This window comes from Pteropus medius, unplaced genomic scaffold, assembly GCF_902729225.1.
Source record: "Pteropus medius unplaced genomic scaffold, Ma_sr-lr_union100, whole genome shotgun sequence".
NCBI lineage: Eukaryota > Metazoa > Chordata > Mammalia > Chiroptera > Pteropodidae > Pteropus > Pteropus medius.
Window position 1 is genome coordinate 33322486 of NW_024351730.1, and position 20416 is coordinate 33342901.

At 38.8% G+C, this 20416-nt stretch overlaps 1 protein-coding gene across 2 annotated transcripts in view; it reads left to right on the top strand.

The window, feature by feature from the left end:
• Positions 1–832: 832 nt before the first annotated feature.
• Positions 833–20416, top strand: part of PKD2 (polycystin 2, transient receptor potential cation channel) — a 54122-nt gene continuing 34538 nt past the window's right edge. The window contains exons 1-4 of one of the 2 annotated variants that reach the window (XM_039845662.1): positions 833–1476; positions 8991–9104; positions 16764–16897; positions 19460–19710. In XM_039845662.1, coding sequence (XP_039701596.1) covers positions 903–1476; positions 8991–9104; positions 16764–16897; positions 19460–19710 — 1073 coding nt within the window. In that variant the 5' untranslated portion in view covers positions 833–902. Of the gene's footprint in view, positions 1477–7284; positions 7793–8990; positions 9105–16763; positions 16898–19459; positions 19711–20416 lie in introns of those variants that run through there. The other variant, XM_039845663.1, reaches the window with a different exon arrangement.

A 20416-nucleotide genomic window follows, 5' to 3' on the forward strand; every position in this document is an offset into this window, starting at 1 on the left:
TGAAGGACGCTTAACAGAGGAAGGGGAAAGATAACTTTAGTTTGGAATAAGTTAACTTTGAGACAATTTCAGAGCATCGAGTTGGATGTGCTTGATGGAGTGAGAATAAAGTTCTGGACCTGGGGCCTGATGTAGACTTCTGTTACTCAAAGGTCAGTGCTGGCCCCTGCAGAGGTATGGTAGGTGGGGAAGAGCTCACGCTGGGAGCGCCAGCGACCTGAGAGTCCCAAGGCTGAGTCCTTAGGGTCTCACAGCGTTTGGAGAGAGTAGCCAACCAAAGATTGAAGAAACCATCCAAAAAGCAGCAGAACCAGGGAGAGCTGAGCCACCAAAAGCCAAGGAAGTCAGCATTAGTAGTTTGTTGGTAGTTTTCAAATGAAGGGAAGATTTCTTTGTCTTTGCTGCAGACCAACTCGGAATAGATCTCGCTAATTCACACCATCCCATAAAATACTTTTCTCTGTGTCTGCACCTTGGTAAATCGAGGCAGAAGTGGCTGGCAGTGTACGGGGACCTAAGCAATACTTCAGGGTGGCGCTGGCAGTGACAGCTCCGATAGCCCTTTCCCCGCAGGCGGGCGGGTCAGCGCTCCGTCCCCGCCCGGGCCCTTTCACCCGAATGGAATGTGGGCGCGCGCGCCGGATCCGGCTGCGCTTGGAACGCGGGCCCGGGCGCCGCTCGCCGAACGCGCCGGCCGCGGGGGCGGCTTCCTCTCGCCTGCCCCAGGAGCGCGCCGCGGCCGCTGGGCGAGGCGGGGGCGGGCCGAGGGGGCGGGCGAGGGACGCGGGACTGCGGGGCGGTCGGGGGCGGGGAGCAGCAGGCGGCGGGCCCCGGGAAGAAAAGAACATGGCTCCTGCGGCGGGCGGCGCGGGGCGGAGGCGCGCCGGGCGCCAGTGACCGCGATGGTCCACTCGAGCCGCGTGCAGCCGCAGCAGCCCGCGGACGCGCAGCCGGGCCCGGGCCGGCTGATGGCGGGCGGCGCGGCCGTGGCTGCCGGCCTCGCCCCGGGCGGCCTCCGCGAGCCGCGCGGCCTGGAGATGGAGATGGAGCGCATCCGGCAGGCGGCCGCGCGCGACCCCCCGGCCGGGGCCTCGGCGTCGCCGTCTCCCCCGCACTCGTCGTGCTCGCGGCAGGCGTGGAGCCGCGACAACCCGGGCTTCGAGGCCGAGGAGGAGGAGGAAGAGGAGGAGGAGGTGGAAGGGGAGGAAGGGGGAATGGTGGTGGAGATGGACGTGGAGTGGCGCCCGGGCAGCCGGAGGTCGGCCGCCTCCTCGGCCGTGAGCCCCGCGGCCGGCCGGGCTCTGCGGGGCTACCACGGCGCCGGCCACCCAAGCGGGAGGCGGCGCGGGCGAGAGGACCAGGGCCCGCCGAGCGCCGGCCCGGCCGGCGGCGCGGACCCGCTGCATCGCCACCTCCCCCTGGACGGGCAGCCGCCGCGGGTGGCCTGGGCCGAGAGGCTGGTTCGCGGGCTGCGAGGTAAGAGCGAGACCCGCACCGGCCGATGCTCACAGCAGAACCGCGGGCGCCGGCCGGAGCCATCGCCCGCTGCGGGCAGCTTTCCGCGGCTCCACCTCGCATCCCCCTTGCGTCCCCGCCTCCCTTGGAAGCGCATTCCCCACCTCTGCTCATTCCGCTGTATTTCCGGTACCCACCGCCGAATTCCACTGCGCCCTTGTTGGTGCAGATTTATTGGATATCTCCTTCTTCTAGAAGAAGAAATGTCAGCGTAGTTTTACTTCTGGAAATAAGTAGAGGCTGTATTAAAGTGAAAGGGTACATCTGGGGTTTTTATTATTAACATTATTGTAAGAGAAACAATGCATATTCTAGTACAACAAATAGTGGTCGCACTGTGTATTTGCCAGTTTCACTAAATCCAAATGAAAATTCTGTATTAGTACCCATGGCCTTCCACAGGTTTTGAGCCCTCTTTGCCCCTCATCCCGTTCTCGAAAGGTAGCAGTACAGTCTTATCCAAGTTGTGGGAGGAGTGTCATTGGGTTGTCATTGATGTGTTTTTGGTGAAGTGTGTGGTTGTTTCTGGGAGGGGGTGCTGTTGAGAATACCGCGAATAGAATAAAATAGTATCTTTGAAAACAGTTATTTGGCCATTTCTAATCCAGGCGTTTTCCTAAAACAGTTGTAAAGAAAGGTTACATTGTTGAAAAAACTTGGAAGTATGTTTTTAAATAACTAAATTCATGTTCTCTGAAATTCCAACAAAGCAGTGAAGTTACCAGATACCAGCTGTGTGCAAATGTATCGGAGTACAGTGCACCCAACTCCAAAAGGCAAGAAAGGAATTTTCAAATTTACCAGTGTCCATTAAGAGGACATAAATTTTCCAAGAGCAGATGGGGATCCTCTTTCTGCAGAGTTTTGTCAGAGGCATCCTTGGAAAAGAGTTGAATTTGCTCTTAGCATCCAGATTATTTTAATCTCCTTAAGTTTTCATTCTCAGTTCTTTTGAAATTTTCCCTTCCTTTCCCATCCTGTTAGTTTTGAAACTCTTGTACAAAATAAAACTACTCAGGTGTTTTTCTAACGACATGATTACAACAAGATAAGGCCTACATCCAAATCCCAGTTCTACCACCAAGAATTCCAGTTCTACCCAGTTGGCTATGCGACCTCGAGCAAATTTCTTAACCCCTCTGATCCCCAGTATTTACATTTATTTTTAAAGACATAATTATAACACTTAGTTCTTGTCTTTGGAGAATTAAATGAGATGAGATGTAAAATGTGTAACAACTTTCTCTCATGTTGTAAGTACTTCATAAATATAAATTAAGTCATAAATTCTAAAAGTGTACATTTTGGTACTTTTATGTAAGTGCTTATTGTTAATTTGATGCAGGGCATGGTGGGGAACAAAAGATCTTTTTTAAATAACCTGTGTGAGTATATTAGTAAAAAATTCTAATATCTTTTAAGGTTCAAAACTATTCAAACAAATTATATGCTGTTGACCCTTGAATAACCAGGAGGTTAGGGGTACTGACCTTGTATAACTCTAGTTAGCCCTCTGTATATGCAGGTTCCCAGCTGCAGAGTTGACCCTTGAAAAACGGGTTTGAACTACCACCCGTTGGTTGACAAAAATACTCATGTAAGTCGACCTGCGCAGTTCAAACCCGTGTTATTCAAGGGTCAACTATATTCTTTTACATTGTTTTAAATGTACTTTTTAAAATACTAAGAAAAGTTTCTTATAAGTTAGTAAGTAATAGTACCTCATGATCCTTTTCACTCAGTTTAAGCATTTGAAAACATTTAGCCTTCTTTGAATAAACTCAATAATGGAGAATAATGAAAGGAAATATATATATGTTTATATGAGTGTATATACAAGTTTATTTTAAATAAAATTTTCAGGAAATTCACAATGAATAAGCTCATACTAAAACATCAAGTCATACCTTATCAATGGTCTAATTAGTAGGAGAACAGACTCAGGAAAATCTTAATTACAGAAAATTTTAGAATAAATTTCAGTTTCTTTAATGAAGAAATATAATTGACATTCTTGTCACTTATTCAATAAGTAACATTTGTTAAATACTTAGCACCTACTTTGAAAATAATACTATGCTAGGTGCTACAAAAAGAAAGAAATAGCACATCACCATTTTCCTATAGACAGAAACTCAGAAAACTGAAATAAGTAACCATGAATGAGTTGTGATGTTTTTTCCTCTTGGAATACCAGTGACAAAAAATCTTATATGCATTATGTTAGTAGTGCCCCAGGATCAGAACAGAAAATAGACTGCAATTTCTAAAGGTAGGAGAGATTACTCAAATTTGGAGTGGTCAGGAGCTTCCCTGACAGTCTCCCGCCTTTGTGACTTTATATAACTCATTCGCACTTCCTGGGCCTCAGGTTCCCATTTATAAAATGGAAATGTTGAACCTCCCAGGTTCATTCTAGCTTCGACATGCTCTTCTGTTACTGTTTAATGACATGAACTCAAGATGAACAACAAATGTTCAGTTTTGCTCTTTGAACAGTAGATCTGTCTTCTTAGCAGATGACAGCAAAGAAGAAATGCTTGAGGCCTGATTGTGAGAAGTGTTGTGTCTAACCAAGTAATTAAGAATTAATCCCTAACTGTTAGGAAGCGGTTCAAAGTTTTTGAGCAGAAGCAGAACATGCTGAAAGGGAATATGAGTCAGGTAGTGTGCTGTGCAGGAGAGCTTGCAGAAGGAAACAGGGAGGCAGGAGAACCAGATACGAGGCAGCCAGCGAAGACACGATGAAGGCCTGGACCAAAGGAAGTGAAGAGGGGCTGAAAGATTTAAAGACTGTCCCAAACTTAAAGGTATCCTCTATAACCATTTTTACTTTTTTCTTAGCAAACTTTTTAGTGAAAAGATAAAATTAGACACACTACACGAGTTATCACATTTTCTGAATTTTGAAAGTTGAATGTGTTTTCTGGATGTATCAACTTGTTAAAGTCATTTTCTATTTAGTTTTTTACACATATAAGCTTGTTTTTATTTTTTTCCTGTAGAAATCATAAAGTACTAGCTGTATTGGTCAGGGTAGGCTAAGCTGCTATAACAAATAGATACCTTCTTTCCCATTCACTATGTTGTTTCATCACTGTCCAGAACTTTTTCATCATCCCAAACAAACTCTACCCAGTAAGAAATAACTCCCTATTCCCCCTCCTCCACTGCCCCTGGTTACCTCTATTCCACTTTCTGTCTATAAATTTCCCTGTTCTAAGTACCTCGAGTATTAATGGAATCATATAGTATTTGTCCTTTCCTGTCTGGCTTATTTCACCTGGCATAATGTTTTCAAGGTTTATTGATCTTGTAGCATGTATCCAAACTTCATTCCTTTTGATAACTGTATAATATTCCATTGTATGTATACGCATATGTATATACATATATTTTGTGATCAACACTTTGGTTGTTTTTACCTTTTAGGTATCCCTTTGTTTTAGTCTAAACTTCACACCATCTCTTCTTTTCTTTTTTTATTTGCACTATAATTTTGGACAAATGAGATTTTGTGTTTTCATTGCTGGGGGTGCGTTTTGGGGGAGGGTTGCTACTCTGGGGTTTGTGATAGGTTATGCAAGTAACAGAATCTGTGCAGTCAACAAACATATATGGAGAGTCTCCTTTGTGGTAGGTACTAGGGATACAGAGATAAAAATACAAGTTCCCTACTCTCAAGGAGCTCAGTTTAGTAGAGAAAACAGAAGTGTAAGTAAATAATTTCAACGTCAGGTCCCAGATATGGAAGGGACCCAAAGAGAGAAGACCAGCTCTACCTGAGAGAAGCCAGAGAAAGTGAAACGAGGTACGTTTTGAAGGATAAGGGTGGGGATGGTCAGAGGAGGAAAAAGTAACAAGTTAAGACCGAGCTAGTAGCTCATTGATACCTTATCCCGCAGACAGAGCCAGTGGGAGCTTCAGGCAGGGGGCCGATCTGATCACGTGTCAATCTGAAGATGAGTCTATCCAGAATGTAGAGAATGAGGGAGATAGCACGGGTTGCTAAGAGAATTAGGTCAGGAGAGGTCTGACCGAGAAAGAGGAGTGATAAAGGATACAATAAGGGCATGTGAGCCGAGATAGAAGGGAGCTACATTAAAGATACAGAAATTATGAGAATTGTAGATCAACTCCCTGTGAGGGTTAAGAAGAGTGCCTATTCTAGGATGAAACCCATGTTTCTGGCTTGGTACCATTAATTGAAACAGGGTAAATAGGATTCTAGAGAAAGAAAAAGAAACATCTCAGTTTGGGGTATGTGAGTATGAGTTGTCTGTGGAATATGCAGGTGGAACTGGTGATTAGTTCTGGCATATACTTATCTGCACCTCAGGAGAGACCTAAGAATTCAAGATTCAGGAGTCAATGTCATACAAGGTAGCAACTTACTCTTCTACAGAAAATAGACCAATAGGAGTAAAAAGTCACTTCCTTTCTAAAGTTATCTCTCCAATTTAAATGAATATTAGGAAAGATTATATTTATCTTTCTAAACAAGCCCCACATGTGTCTTAGCACAAAAACAGGATTCTTCTATGATATAAATGCAATGAGCATTTGGTCAGGTAATTCACAATGAATTCAAAGTCCACATGGATTTGGGTCTTTATGCCATTCTGACATCTAGGTATCATAAGCAGGACATTTTGTAGATTTGGACCTGTTTTTGAAGCTATAGATAGGCCTCTTCCAACCACTCTACGTGCTTTACACATAATATTTCTAATTCCCAGAGCAACCCTACAAAGAGGTACTCTTCTCATTTTCAGATGAGGAAATGTAGGCTCATGAAGTTAGGGAAGGTTTCATAGCCCATAAGTGGCTGAGCTTTCATTTGAATACAAATTCTGACTCCACATTTCCACATTGCACCTTGTCATGATCAATAAGTCTTAGGGGTTTAGTGTATTTCAAATGGGGCAGAGTTAATGTGAGGCAAAAGATCCACACTGAATCTTTAAACTATGGGACAAATATTTATGGATGAAATGATACGATAGCTGGGATTAGTTTCAAAATAATTGGGAGGAATGGGTTTAGATGAATCAGTTTTGGTATGGAGTTGATAATTGTTGAAGATGGGTAAGAGATGCAGGAATTCATTATGTTCTCTGTGATTGTTTTTTTAATATATTGTAAAATAAAAAGGTTTTGGAAACATTTGGATAAAATAGTTGCAAAGATAGCATTTTTTTCAAAGTCAGTTATTTATGTTTGGGACATCTTTTGTGTTTTGGATTATCCATCTCAGAGTTCCCCTATATTCATATTAATAAGTAATACCACGCAGGGGAACAGACATAGTTTAGATGATGTCTTCCAACTTTGAGCTCTGGAATTAACTAGGCACATTCTTAAACATGAAGGAAGTAGTATATTGTTTGGTGTCCCCCTCCTATCACGTTCTCCCTAACAGCTGCAGACACCTGTGTTTTGAATGTGAGTGCCTGGAATGCTGGGAGGATTCTCCTCCCACAAAATAGTGGGAAAAGACAGTTGATTTTGAAGAATGCTGCCATTTTGGACATGAACTCTATCCTTAACCATTCTTATTCTGTCAGTTCTGCTAAATATGGGAAGTAAGTAGCTACAGGACTGCTTTTTTTTTTTTTTTCCTATTTATGAATGCAGCCATTTCTCACCCATTAGAATCTACGGAGGTCCCTATACCCTGAGACAGACCCAGCATACACACCCAGTGGGGAAATTGGATGAAATTTTTAAAGCAATAAGTATTTGAGGAGGTAAATAGAGTAATTTAGAAAAAGTATATACATGAAAGTATGTTATATAGAAGTATAAATAAAGGTACTTGTTTCTTTTCATTTGAAATGTTTCATTCGAGGGCTAGAATTAAATTGCCATAGACCATTGCAAGTTGAGTGTGAATAAAATTTGAAAGGAGTTTGGTTTTTCTGTTTATAGGTCAAGCAGTACCATTTGTAAATATTAAGAACCATGACTGTTCCATAGTGCATAATTGTTTGTAAATCATGGGAAAGAATGAAATCACTAAGTCAGGCAAGGCAACAATCTTTCCTGACAGTAAAGAGACTAGCAATCTCTACTTACGTGTATATTTTAGACCTGGCCTCAAAAAGAAATATATTCAAAGAAATGGTGTGGTTGTGTCCAGGGCTACTGAGCCTAATATTTGGCTGCCTCTGTGTTATTCTGAGTTGTAATTTTCCATGTCATCTAAATTTGTAATAATTCTTTAATATGACAGAGTTTCAGCGAACAAACATTCTGCTTGCTGCATTTCTTCTGAGTGAGTAATTCCCTGACAACTACCAGATCTTGGCAGAAGCAAACCTGGTCATAAGTTATGCTCCACTTTCAGTGTGGTGAAATCTATGATGCGTAACACAGTGTCTTTGAACTCAGATGCTAATTTTCCTAAAGGAAATTTGGAGAAAAAATAAAAGGAAATGAAATACCCAAATTTAGCAGTAGAACTAATGTATTATTATAAGACTTGAGAATACATAAACACTAGTGATGAAGTCATTGCTTCAGATTAAAAGACCACATACCATTTTCCCCTGTTCTCTGTGTGGGTTGATTGTGACTTAAGTGGCTCTGTGAGTTTCAGTGATTGAAGGGATTAAAGTCTGTGGAATAAAAGTGAGGCAACATGCAGGGGCCAGGTTGGCTACCATTAACAGCCGACCTAATACCTAATCTAACTGAAAGGATTGAGAAGTTTGTCTTTTTTGGGAAACATTAAGGCTTTTCCAAGTAACCAGCAATGTGACTTTACCACACTGTTCATTAATGGGGGTTGGACAGCCACCGTGTCTGTCTATGAGTCCAAGACTGTGGTAACTCTCTCCAGCAAGCTCGTGGAGGGTTATGTCATCTTTGCTCAGCTGGCCCAACACTTTTTCCATCTGCGAAAATGTAGAACATGGTTGCTGATTTTAGTCTTTCTCCAAAGAGAGAAGTCAGATGAGTTGTTGCATTTAAATAAAAGATTATACGTTAATTGACACTTAAAAAAAATCTGTTAAGCTAAGCATGTTTAGTATAGTCAGTCAGCACTGAGTTTCTTAAAGGACAAAGATGATTTCAGAGGAGAGATTTTACACCAGTGTGTTAGACGCTTGATAGATGTTTTCATAGGGAAATGGTATTCCAACCAGGATGCCTTTTTGTCAGGGACGACCTAAAAGGTATCATTTGCAATGTAGTTTCATCATATACTAAATTTAGTGATAAGATTAGTACCAGGTTGTGTCCTCTCTCATATAAGAAGAGCTGATGTGTATGCACAATTATTTAATCTTCTCTTTTAGGCTGCTTTCATTTACTCCTGCTAAAACAACTTCCCAATTATATTCGGAGTGTGCTAAAAAAAATATAGGAGAATCTCCCTTAAAGGTTATACTATTTATTTTATGTGTTTTCCCTTTTCCATTCATAAGATTTTTAAAAATAAAATGACATGTTTTATTATTATTTTAAAGGTCTCTGGGGAACAAGACTCATGGAGGAAAGCAACACTAACCGAGAGAAATACCTTAAAAGTGTTTTACGGGAACTGGCTACATACCTCCTTTTTCTCATAGTCTTGTGCATCTGTAAGTAGACTGTTTCCTTCCACTTAAGGAGAAGTTTTAAAAATATTTGCCCTGTCAAAATCATAATTAAAAAGAGTTATATATGCACTAGAAGAGTTAATTCATAAGTTCTCTGTTTTCAATTGCAATTCAGCATTGTCTAATTGGCCAGTTCGTTGTCATTTGTGATCATTTCACTTTAAGATGCATGTAGCATAGCAACCTGCCATACACTAAGAAACTAAGTAAAAGTTTTTGCATTAGATATTGTAACAATAATTAGTGTCACTATTATTATGTCAATTAATATAAAGCGTACGTAAGAATTATTTTCAGCAAAATGACTTTCCAAGTGTAAATTTCAGGAAATACAAATAATGTCACCTAATATTGCTTTTATGAATGGGTGGGTGGGTGGATAGATGGATGGATGGATGGATGGATGGATGGATGGATGGATGGATGGATGGATGGATGGATAGATAGATAGATAGATAGATAGATAGATAGATAGATAGATAGATAGATAGATTAAAAAATCCCCTTGTTTTTGATTTGGATGTGTTGTGTGGATGCCTTCATTCTTTAGTATTTACCGGATTTTTACTCTACAGGAAACTTACTGCAGACTCATCTCTTTCTTCTTCTCTTCTTTCAACAGTCCTTGCATCCTTTGGATAGGCGAGGCTTAGCCAGAAATGAGTCTTAGAAACCGTTTGCCTCAAAGTCCAGAAAGTCACAGGCAATGGATTTATCTTCTGAATCAAAGGATGCTGGAGTTCTTTTTGTGTTCCCTCTAAAGCCTTTTATGCAAATAGACAAGAAAGGAGATTTATAACCATCAGGACCTTTTACCATAGTTCTCTGGGAAAGGAGATCATTCTTATAGTTAACACTTAGAAATGCTTAAAAATTCTCACCAACCTTGGAAAGAATCCCCTTTCTTTAATTATGAAGAGAATTAAAATTTAATCAATACTTTAATAATGCTTTCTTACTACATTAAAATTGACCACCTTAAATTTAATTAACTAAGTGCTAAAAGCTTCCTTAAAAACAATTTTTATTTACTAATTTATAAAAAATAAAAAGATTTGCAAGTTGAACATAAAAGATTAAAGTAACGTTTAAGTTTCAATATTTGTCATTTTAAGAAATTGAATATTGATTTACTTAATATCTCCACACTGGTTTTTACTAATACTAGGAAGCTCTTAATGAGCTTTAGCAGGACGTGACTTCTTTTTACATTTTCTGAGACTATGACTATCCCGATGAGAACGTAAAGACAAAAAGAAGTTTTTTAAGTTCAAAAGTATATCTGTATGCACAACATCCATATTCTTGGTTTTTTCTTACTAATTTTCTGTTATTTGTTTAGGAAGGAATGTCTCACTACTCTTAAAAACATGTTATCTAAGACAAATGCTGAAAAGCTAGAAATGATCTGTTCATTACATTAAAAGTTACAAAGCAAGAGGTGTGATATGTGTAACTTTTATGTTCTAAGCTCTAAGCTAGAACTTACAATACCTAAGTTGAGTTTGCTCCCAGTGTAGAAATGGTACTTAAATATTAAACTACAGTGGCCTTAAATATTAACAAGTTTATTAGAATTATAATTGAATTTTTTCAAGCATGACCACGCATGCATAAATAGATACATACATACCTACATGTTTCTTATGCAAAATATAAGTACCCCTGTAAGTAAGTTTAGAATTTTAGTGGTCCCCAAAACTGCCTGAGCATCAGAATCACCAAGGTAACTTCTTCTTAAAATTATAGTTTGCCCAGATATACTAAATCAGAGCCTTCCGTATGTGGCCCAGGAAAGTGGATTTTCAGATGCACTGACAAGTTTTGGAACTAAGCCAGATGAATAAACTGAATAGCTGGAGTTTTGGGAAACATGCTTTGTCATATAACTGATTGGATTTTCTTGTTTATTTTAGAATTTTTATGCTTTTTGTTCTTTTTCACACATTACATTTTTTGAGCTGTGCTGACATTCCAGGCCCACCTTTGTCACAACATGCCTTATACTGGATTGTCAGACTAGTTCATGCAACTGTCTCCCTCAGCACAGAGAGGGAGAAAGGGATGCTATTAGGCATATCTCAGAAATGACACATAGATATTTTCAGTAAATGTTGACATTTTGCCCATTTTTATTCTCTGTTGTCCCCCAGTAGTTCTCGTTCACTAACAGAGCTTTTCCTAATACAGCAACGAAAACAGTTCAAGCCTAGTTATTCTTTGATTAATGTATAGCACTTTGCATTTATATAGAGCACTTTTATTTTATTTTATGTTTTTTCTTGGAAATTTTTCACTATATATATATTTTTTTTTAAATTGGAGTAACATTGGTTAACACAATTATATAATTTTCAGGTGTACATTATAATTTGACATCTGTGTATTCTATTGTGTGTTTACCACTCAAAGTCCAGTTTCCTTCAGCTACTACATATTTGATCCCCTTTACCCACTTCACCCTCCCCCTATACCCTGTATTTGACCTCCTTTACCCCATCTACCTCCCTCTCTTCCCCCACTTCCCACCCTATGGTAACCACTAGTCTATATAGAGCACTTTTAATTCAAACATCTTTTCTTATTTTATCTCCACCACGTCCCTGTGAGGTTATAGTACAACACAGAGCTAGTGAAGAAGTTGAGTTTCCTGTTTGAGATGATGGCTTCACTTTGTGGTGGTTGGCCTGGAATCCTGGGACCAAAGCACCTTTGTTCTGTTGTCTTTATATCTGGTGTATTTATGTTTGTGTGGCAGTTTTGATTTCATCTTTGGCCCAAGAGTTATTTAGAGAAAAAAAGTTTTTAATTTCTAGATGGCTTGGTTTTATCCGTATATTCGTTTATCCTTTTTATATTATTTTTCTGCATTTGTGGTTTTAAAAAATGTCACCTGGTTGGTTTTCTGGTTTTTGTGAGGGGTTTTTTGTTTGGTTTGGAGGTTTTTGTTTCTTTTTGTTTCTTTTGCTTTTTGGCTTAAAACAACAGAAATTTGTTGTCTCATAATTCTGAAGATTAGAAGTCCAAAATCAAGATGTCTGCAGGGTCATGTTCCCTCTGAGACCTGTAGAGAAGTCTGTCTGTGCCTCTCCCTAGCTTGTGGTAGTTTGCTGTCCGTCTTTGGCATCCCTGCTGTATAGCTGCATCACTCCAACCCTCCATCTTCACAGGGCGTTTACCCTGTGTCTCTCTCTTCATATGGCCTTCTTATAAGGATACTTGCCTGGTGGAGTTTTAATTTTAGAGATTTACTGATGTTCTCTTTGTGGCCTAGCATATTACTAATTTTCATGTTTGAAAAATAATTTGAATGATCTCTTTTGGTACAACATAAAGTTTGATGTATATACATTAAGTCACATATTCAATTAAAACCCATATTATTCTCAGATAACTTTTGTCTGCTTTCTCTGTAAAAGATTGAGAGAATATAAATTTAAGTTTCCAACTACAATCATGTTGGTAATTCTCATATTACTAGAAGCTATTGATTTATGTATCTTAGTGTTGTTATTCAATACATTAGAGTTCATTATAGTTAAATCATTATACATGGTATTATCAATATAAAATAACCTTTTTATTTTTTAATAATTATATTTTTATTTATTATGGTGACATTGATTAACAAAATCCAATAAGTTTCAAGTGTACAATTCAACAGTAAGTCATATATATATAGCATTGTATGTTCACCTCCCATAGTTATATTTCTTTCTGTCACCACATATTTGACCCCTTTTTCCCCATCTGCCTCCCTCCTCCCTGCCTTTCACTCTGGTAATCACTAGTTCACTGCCCATGTCCATGAATCTCTGGTAGCTTGTCATGTTTGTTGCTTTTAGATTTATATCCCACATATAAATGATATCATGTGATTTTCAGCTTTTTCTGTCTGGCTTATTTCACTTGCATGATTACCTCAGGATCCATCTATGTTATCGCAAATGGCAGGATTTCATCTCTTCTTATGGCTGAGTAGTATTCCATTGTATATATGTACCACAGCTTTTTTATCTAGTCATCTGTTGTAGGACATTTTGGTTGCTTCCATGTCCTGGCCACTGTGAATAATGCTGCTATGAACATCAGGATGCATGTATCTTTTCTGATAAATGTTTTCAAGTCTTTTGGGTAAATACCTAGTAGAAAGATTGCTGGGGAATATGATAGATCAATTCTTAGCTTTTTAAGGAACCTCCATACTGTTTTCCATAGTGGCTGTACCAGTTTGTAGTCTCATGAGCAGTGTGTGAGGGTTCCTTTTTCTCTGCATCCTCTCCAACACTTGAAAAAACTTTTTATTTAACTGAATACTCACCTTATAATCTCCTTTGTCAGATTATTATACCACTTAACAAATTTTAAAAAGTATTTTATCTCTAATATATATTTAGTATGTACTTTCTTATTCCTTTATTTTTGGCTTCATTTTGAGTGAGTCTCCTAAAAATTTTAGAGATACATTTTTTATTTTTTAACCAGTATTTCAGACTTTGTTGTCTAGTAAGTTTAACCTTCACATTTTATGGTTTTGTCAGATTTCTGTCATCTTATTTTTACCTCTGTTTTTCTGCTTTCCTGTTATTTTATAATTTTTTTTCTTTCATTACATTGGAAATTTTTTCTTTGCTTTTTATTCTAACAGTTTGGAGTTTATTTAGTATAATTCCAGTTATTTGTTTTTAATATTTGAGCTTTATTTTCACAATATTAAGAATAATATAGTGTCTGTTGCCTATTTTGAAATGAGACCATGTTTTTAAGACAGCTTTGGTTAATTTACATGCTGATTAGTTGGTGATCCTGTGAACTGTGATAATATTTTTTATCCTGGCTTATTTATGGAAAATGGACAAGGACTAAATAGCACAAGAAATATAGGCACATGGGATATATATGAGTCCGTTAAGACAAGGACTAAATAGCAAAAGAAATGTAGGCACATAGGATATATATGAGTCCTTTACATTATATTTTTAATATTCTCCTTTTCTTTCTAGTTTTCTCTATCATGCCGTAGTTTCTTTTCTTCATAATTCAGCTTATTTAAAGAGTGAATGCCACCTTCCAAGTGGGCATTCTCCATCAGGAACTGAATGGAGAAATGATATCATAGTCATATTTCTATTGTATTTAACAGTATGCAAAATGCCTTTGCATAATGCTTCTCCAGTTAAACTACACAAAAGCCCTAGATGTTATTATTCCCATTTTCTAGATAATGAAACTGAAGCCCAGAAAAGTTAAGTGGTTGTCCAAGATTCCAAGACACCGAAACCCCTAACACAGAGGCAGATATTCAAGATGAGGCAAAGTGGAAACTCAAACCCAAATTATTCTGACTCCAGATCCAGGGTCCTTTAGCTACAGCCTGTGTGGACTCATGGTGCAACCGAATCCCGGAATGTGTGGAAGTGTCACTAGAAGATATCCCGCAGACCAGCCCAGGGCCTGGCACAAGGGAGGGACTGAGTTAATATTAGCTGATTGAATGAGTTAGAATAAGCATCCTTCAAAGCTGGATGGCATTGTTTCTCTGGATGTGCAGCAGGTGGTGCTACATAGCTAAAGAGATCTGTCATTTCCCTTTTTGTGAAGCCATTCAATTCCATACTGGCCCCGAGAATTTCAAAAGCAAAACCAGAATTGAAAATACAGGAACATAAAGGAGATATATTTTTTAATAGTTGGCTAAGATTTACATACATACATAACTACCATATTTATAAGCAAAAAACTGTTTAAAATTCCTTTTTAACAACAATAAAAACCATAGGTAAAAAATTCCAGAATGATCTATATTAATCAATCCCAATGCAAATTCTAATTTCAAGTTAATGAAAAATTAAACTTAATCATTTAGTCAGCCTTGGGAAGCCTTCACTACTGCTCCTTAGCATCATATCAGCTTTCTTCCCTCAACTGACTGATCCACAGAAAGCCTTTGTAGAGCACATTGTACCTTGTCTATCCCTCTGTGGGGCTGTGTAGGTGGTACTCTCCCCAGGGACTCTCTGACTCCTCTCCTTGAAGGCAGAGATCACATCTTGCTCATCTTTATATCCCACACCTTGTTCCATAAATATAATGGATTAAAAAGTCTACTCCAATATGGTCTTGAGAGATGGCTGGTTTTGTGAAGCTTGGAGAGGAGTGTTCTTTTCCTAATCAGTGGGCCATGGGATGACAGGTGAGGAAACCTAACTGAGGTGACTGGAAGACGTTCTTCCTGCTCTAGATACAGCACACACGCTGTGTGAATTGTGTGTTTTTATTGCTCCATTGGCTGCTGAAGATGGACTCTTAGACACCTGTGTTGAGGGTGCTATTATCTACTCCTCTCTTTTAATACTCTTAATTTTTTATGATGCTCAGATGGGGAAGAGGATGAGATATGCAGGAGAGAGTTTACTCTATAGCATTTAATCCCCAAATCATTTAATAACAAGGTTCTAAAATATTTTATGATGCCCGAGATTATTATAGAATTGGCTAAGAATTAATTACCTGCTGAGTGTCAAGACTATCATCAAAAGAAGTATAAAACGTGCTTCCCCTAGAAGTTTTTTGTCAGCTAATTATAGGAATTACAGCATATTACACCTATAGTCATTAGAGTCCAGCATAAGATAGAATTCATTAAAGTGCTGACATTTTTAATAGTTATGTTAACTAAAGAGGAAGAACCGCCATTATTGGACATTATATTATCTTCCCACCTTCTTCTAGGACTGTTCAGAATGGGCTGATATAATCAGCAAGTCTTCGTGTCAGGGGTGGAGCTTGAGTTTAGTGTTTAATACGTGAGTTAATAGGTGGGAGCAGATGTGCCTGTATCTGTCAGCATCCTGGAAGGAAAGAGATACAAGATTCAGAGTGATAATTAAGAAGTTAATGAAGGTTGGCGGGGTTACAGAGACCAACAAAGAGAAGCGAGGCACTCAGGAAAGTTATCACCTCCAGGCTTGAGGAGGAAAAGGGAGGGAATGGCATGGCTGGTGTAAACCCAAGATGGCTGTGGGAGAAGAGATTCCCCCAGAAGCTGTGATCAAGATTAGAGAGTCCCAGGGCATACTGCATCTAGGTGGTGAGGGAATGGGGCGTAGAGTGTGGGAATAAACCCAACCTCTCTCTCCTCGTGCCCTCACATCGAGGAACCCCGTGTGGTACAACCTGTAGAGGTCAACCTCGGGGCACAGAGCAGGGCAAGAAGAATGGAAATGTGACCTGGAAACAGAATGGCCTGCCATGTTACTATAGGGAGAGTCAGCAGCACGGGCACAGCTGTAGGCTGAGGAGCTCAGCATGGCCTCTGTTGGGGCGTGTGCAGAACAGCCTCACCAGTGCGGAGAGTCTGATCTGAAGGCTGTGGGAGATGAAGAGGCATGTTGGAAGTCTCCAGTGTCAAGTAAAGTTGTTTGATCCTAATTTGATCCTCAGTAAACTAATTTTGTTTTAGGCCAATGTTAAATTATTGTATAAGCCAGTGTGCAAGGAAGATACCCTAGAAGCATGATGAGGGGAAGAAGGGTGAAGGTGAGAGCAGAACATATATGGAGATCTGCTCGTCCACTGGGAATGTGAGAGTGAGTGTGCGGGTTCCCTCACAGAGTTCATTTGGGTCTCTCTGTGTTCCAGTGACCTACGGGATGACAAGCTCCAGTGTGTACTACTACACTCGTATAATGTCACAGCTCTTCCTAGAAACCCCGGTGTCCAAAACGGAGAAAACTAACTTTAAAACTCTTTCTTCAATGGAAGACTTCTGGAAGGTATTTGCAAATGACTTTGAGAGTACCTCTTTATCACTGAAAATTGTTCATTTGGCTTCGTAAGTTCAATTTGGCAGTATCTGTAGGGCCTCCCTTATGCCTTAGACCGTGTAAGATGTGAAAGTTACGGTGAGTTGTTGGAAGTATATATGTGCCTTGCTGTTTCCTATCTTTTTGAATCTCCATCATAACCATAGAAGGTAAGTACTGATATTTCTTATGTTGTAAATGAAGAAACTGAGATTCCGAGTACTTACACATGGCCAGGGAGTAGGAAAAATTGCCTTTATTCTAGCCTATAGACACTTTCTCACCTAGTTTATAATTCATGCAGTCATTTCACTCAGTAAATATCTATTGAGTATCTCCTACGATATAAGGCCCATAGGGCAAAATTTGGTTGTTTTGTCTTGCTTGGTTTTTTAGGTTTTTTGTGTTTTTGTTGATGATGGCAAGTATCCTAGAACAGTTCTTGAAACAAGGCAAACATATTCTTTTAAAGATCTCTAATGTAAAATTCAACCCAGCCCCTTCCCAAATTGTCACAAATTCTAACATGGAGGCAAAAGATAAGCAATAAATGATAACTGTAGGAAAAATATTAAACTGATCTGGAAGATGTGGTGCTCAGAATCTATGGAAATTGAGAGGGAAATTGGAAAGGAAATGATTGTTTCTTCCTGAGGAGATGCTTTCTAAAATTCTTATAAAACCCTGGCAGTCAGATGTTGTTGTTAAAGATAGAGGAAACCAGATCATAGGAACCTGTTTATGCTAATGCCTAAAAATACTTGGCATCTAAAACCACACTTACATAATATGAATATTTCCCTTTCATAATATGAATCTTTTCCTCCCTCAATGGGGAAAATCAGTCTATCCATATTGATTATCTGATAAGACACTAAGAATGACTAGATCTGCCTTCTCTATAGGCAAACTAACCAGAGACTTCTCACGTGTACACAATTCCATGATAATAAATGTCAAGCTCTAAAAGCAGGGGTAGGTGGGGTTGGAGAGTTCACCATATGGTAAAATTATCCAAACAATTAAAAGTTCCACCGGATGGCAGACCGGTAATCAAAACTATAGACTTTTCCTTTCCAAGCAAGTTTAGAACCATGATTATTAATTATTAACTATTTTACTAAGGGAAAATGAAGTTGATTGTGGCTATAGATTTATGCATACCACCCCTTCCACTCCTGCCTTCAGTCCTAGAGCAAAAATCCGTTTTCATTTAGTAAGTACCTACCCTGTACCTATGTTCTGTGAAACCGTACAGAGAAGATAACGTAGCCCCATACACAGGAATGACACGCAAATTCATTAAGTACTCTACATTTTTAAAAAAGAACTATGTTGCTTATTATTCATTTGAAATATCACACTTTAATTTAATTTAAAAATTAAAACTCTTCATTTAAACATTAGCATCTTACCAATTTGGAGGCAGCAAATGAAACACTGCCAAAGACAAATATTTTGAAAGCATTTACGAAAATACATGGCACAAAGTCCTATCTTGAATCTTTAAAAATAAATTAATATTCAAACTATTTTTGCCTCAACTCCCAAATTTAGTTTTCTATAGGAAATTTTGATTTATATATTTATTCTATAATATATGAAACATATATACATTTTATCCAACTAAACCACATAGGCATTTGTTCCAATTCTAAGAAGACTGGAAAAAATGCTACTTTATGTAGTTTTTGTATACTTGAGGATCATTGTGCAGTACATAAAACTTCAGAAAACCAGTCATCACCATTGTTTTATCTTTTTCTGAAAAAATATTTATGGTACACACAGAAAAGGTCTTAACCCAATAAAAGTTAAATAATTTTTAAGTTAAAACATCTCTAACATTTTAAATGCCTTGCAGATACCTCATTTATAAATTCTGCTAATATTTAAAATAGTCTAAATATTAAATATTAACTGTAACTTAAATGAGTCTTAGAGGAATCGAGTGAGAATGGCTAACAGTCATAATGAAAGACAAATCCCAACTAAAGCCAGTAGAAAGTGCTGCTGTAAAAAAATTATAATCATAAAATGTAATGGTTTTATGAACTTGCCACACTGGACAATCTCATTTGATAACCATCAGTGGAATAAAAATATAATCCTCTAAAAGATTTAGAGCATGTTATGTTCACTTTTCAGCAAAACTCAAAATGAAATCTGAAAACATCCCCAAACTGGAGTTCTTAGTTTCCATTCAGACTGTGAAGTGAAAACTGCAGGGTAATCCCAATGAGTTGAGCCTATTTGAGACCTGAGAACTCTATTTACGTGTCAGGTATAGTAACCGTGCAAAGGAAGGACATTATGGGCGCAAGAACCCAGGCTCAAAGGAGGCTCCTGCTCTAGGCTTCACAACTGGCAAATGATGGACTAAGATCCAACTTAGATTTCTGACAACAAAACCCACCCTGTCGCTCTACTGTATTCACAAAGTGCCACACTGTTGGTCACACAAACATTCCAGGCAGCAGCAAGGCAGCCACTGAGCTGGGAGCTTTTCAGAAATGTTTCCTTTGCTTTCAGTTCACAGAAGGCACGTTATTGGATGGGCTGTACTGGAAGACACAGCCCAACAACGGAACTGAAGCTGACAACCGAAGCTTCATCTACTATGAGAATCTCCTGTTAGGGGTACCACGGATACGGCAGCTCAAAGTCAGAAATGGGTCCTGTTCTATCCCTCAGGACTTGAGAGATGAGATTAAAGAGTGCTATGATGTCTACTCTGTCAGCAGTGAGGACAGGGCTCCATTTGGTCCGAGAAATGGAACCGCGTAAGTGTCTGTAGCTCTTGGCCACTTGCCCTGGCCTCTCACCGACATTCATTCATTCATTCATTCATTCTCTGACTCCTTCACTAAGGAGAAGATGCCTTGAGGCTTATATTTAAGGCCATGGTCAAATTGACTTTTGGCTTCTCAAATTTTCTCTACTTTTTACTCTTTTTCAGCTTCTGTGTAAATATTTTTCAAATGGCCAAATCATTGACCTTATAACCTACAAGAAAGAAGCTATGTGGTCCTTCAGATGTTTCTTTTAAGATGCCTGGATTCCAGTAATATCATTTACTAGGTTATTACCAGGAAATTTTGTGATACAAAAATTTTTTTGTTATAGCTTTTACAAATAAATTTTTGTTCAGAGTGTAATAATTTAAAGTGTATAATAAGTTTGTGGGGGCAGTTTCTGTCTGGCTTAAAGCCCATCCTTCTCAAATATGTGTTTATGATTTCGAGTATGTATTTGTAATACACATATATATATGTATAATAGAGAGATTTTTTATGCTCTTTGGTAACCATAGTTAAAACTTCTTATGTATTAAGGGAGGACATTCATTATTTTTACATATTTTTGAATGTTTTTATAAGAGCTTATTTGAGCCAAATGGATGATATATGCCAGGGAGCAAGATCTCAAATGCTTCTGGGAGGACAGTCATTATTTTTAGAATTACTGTAGTTATTATAATTAAATGAG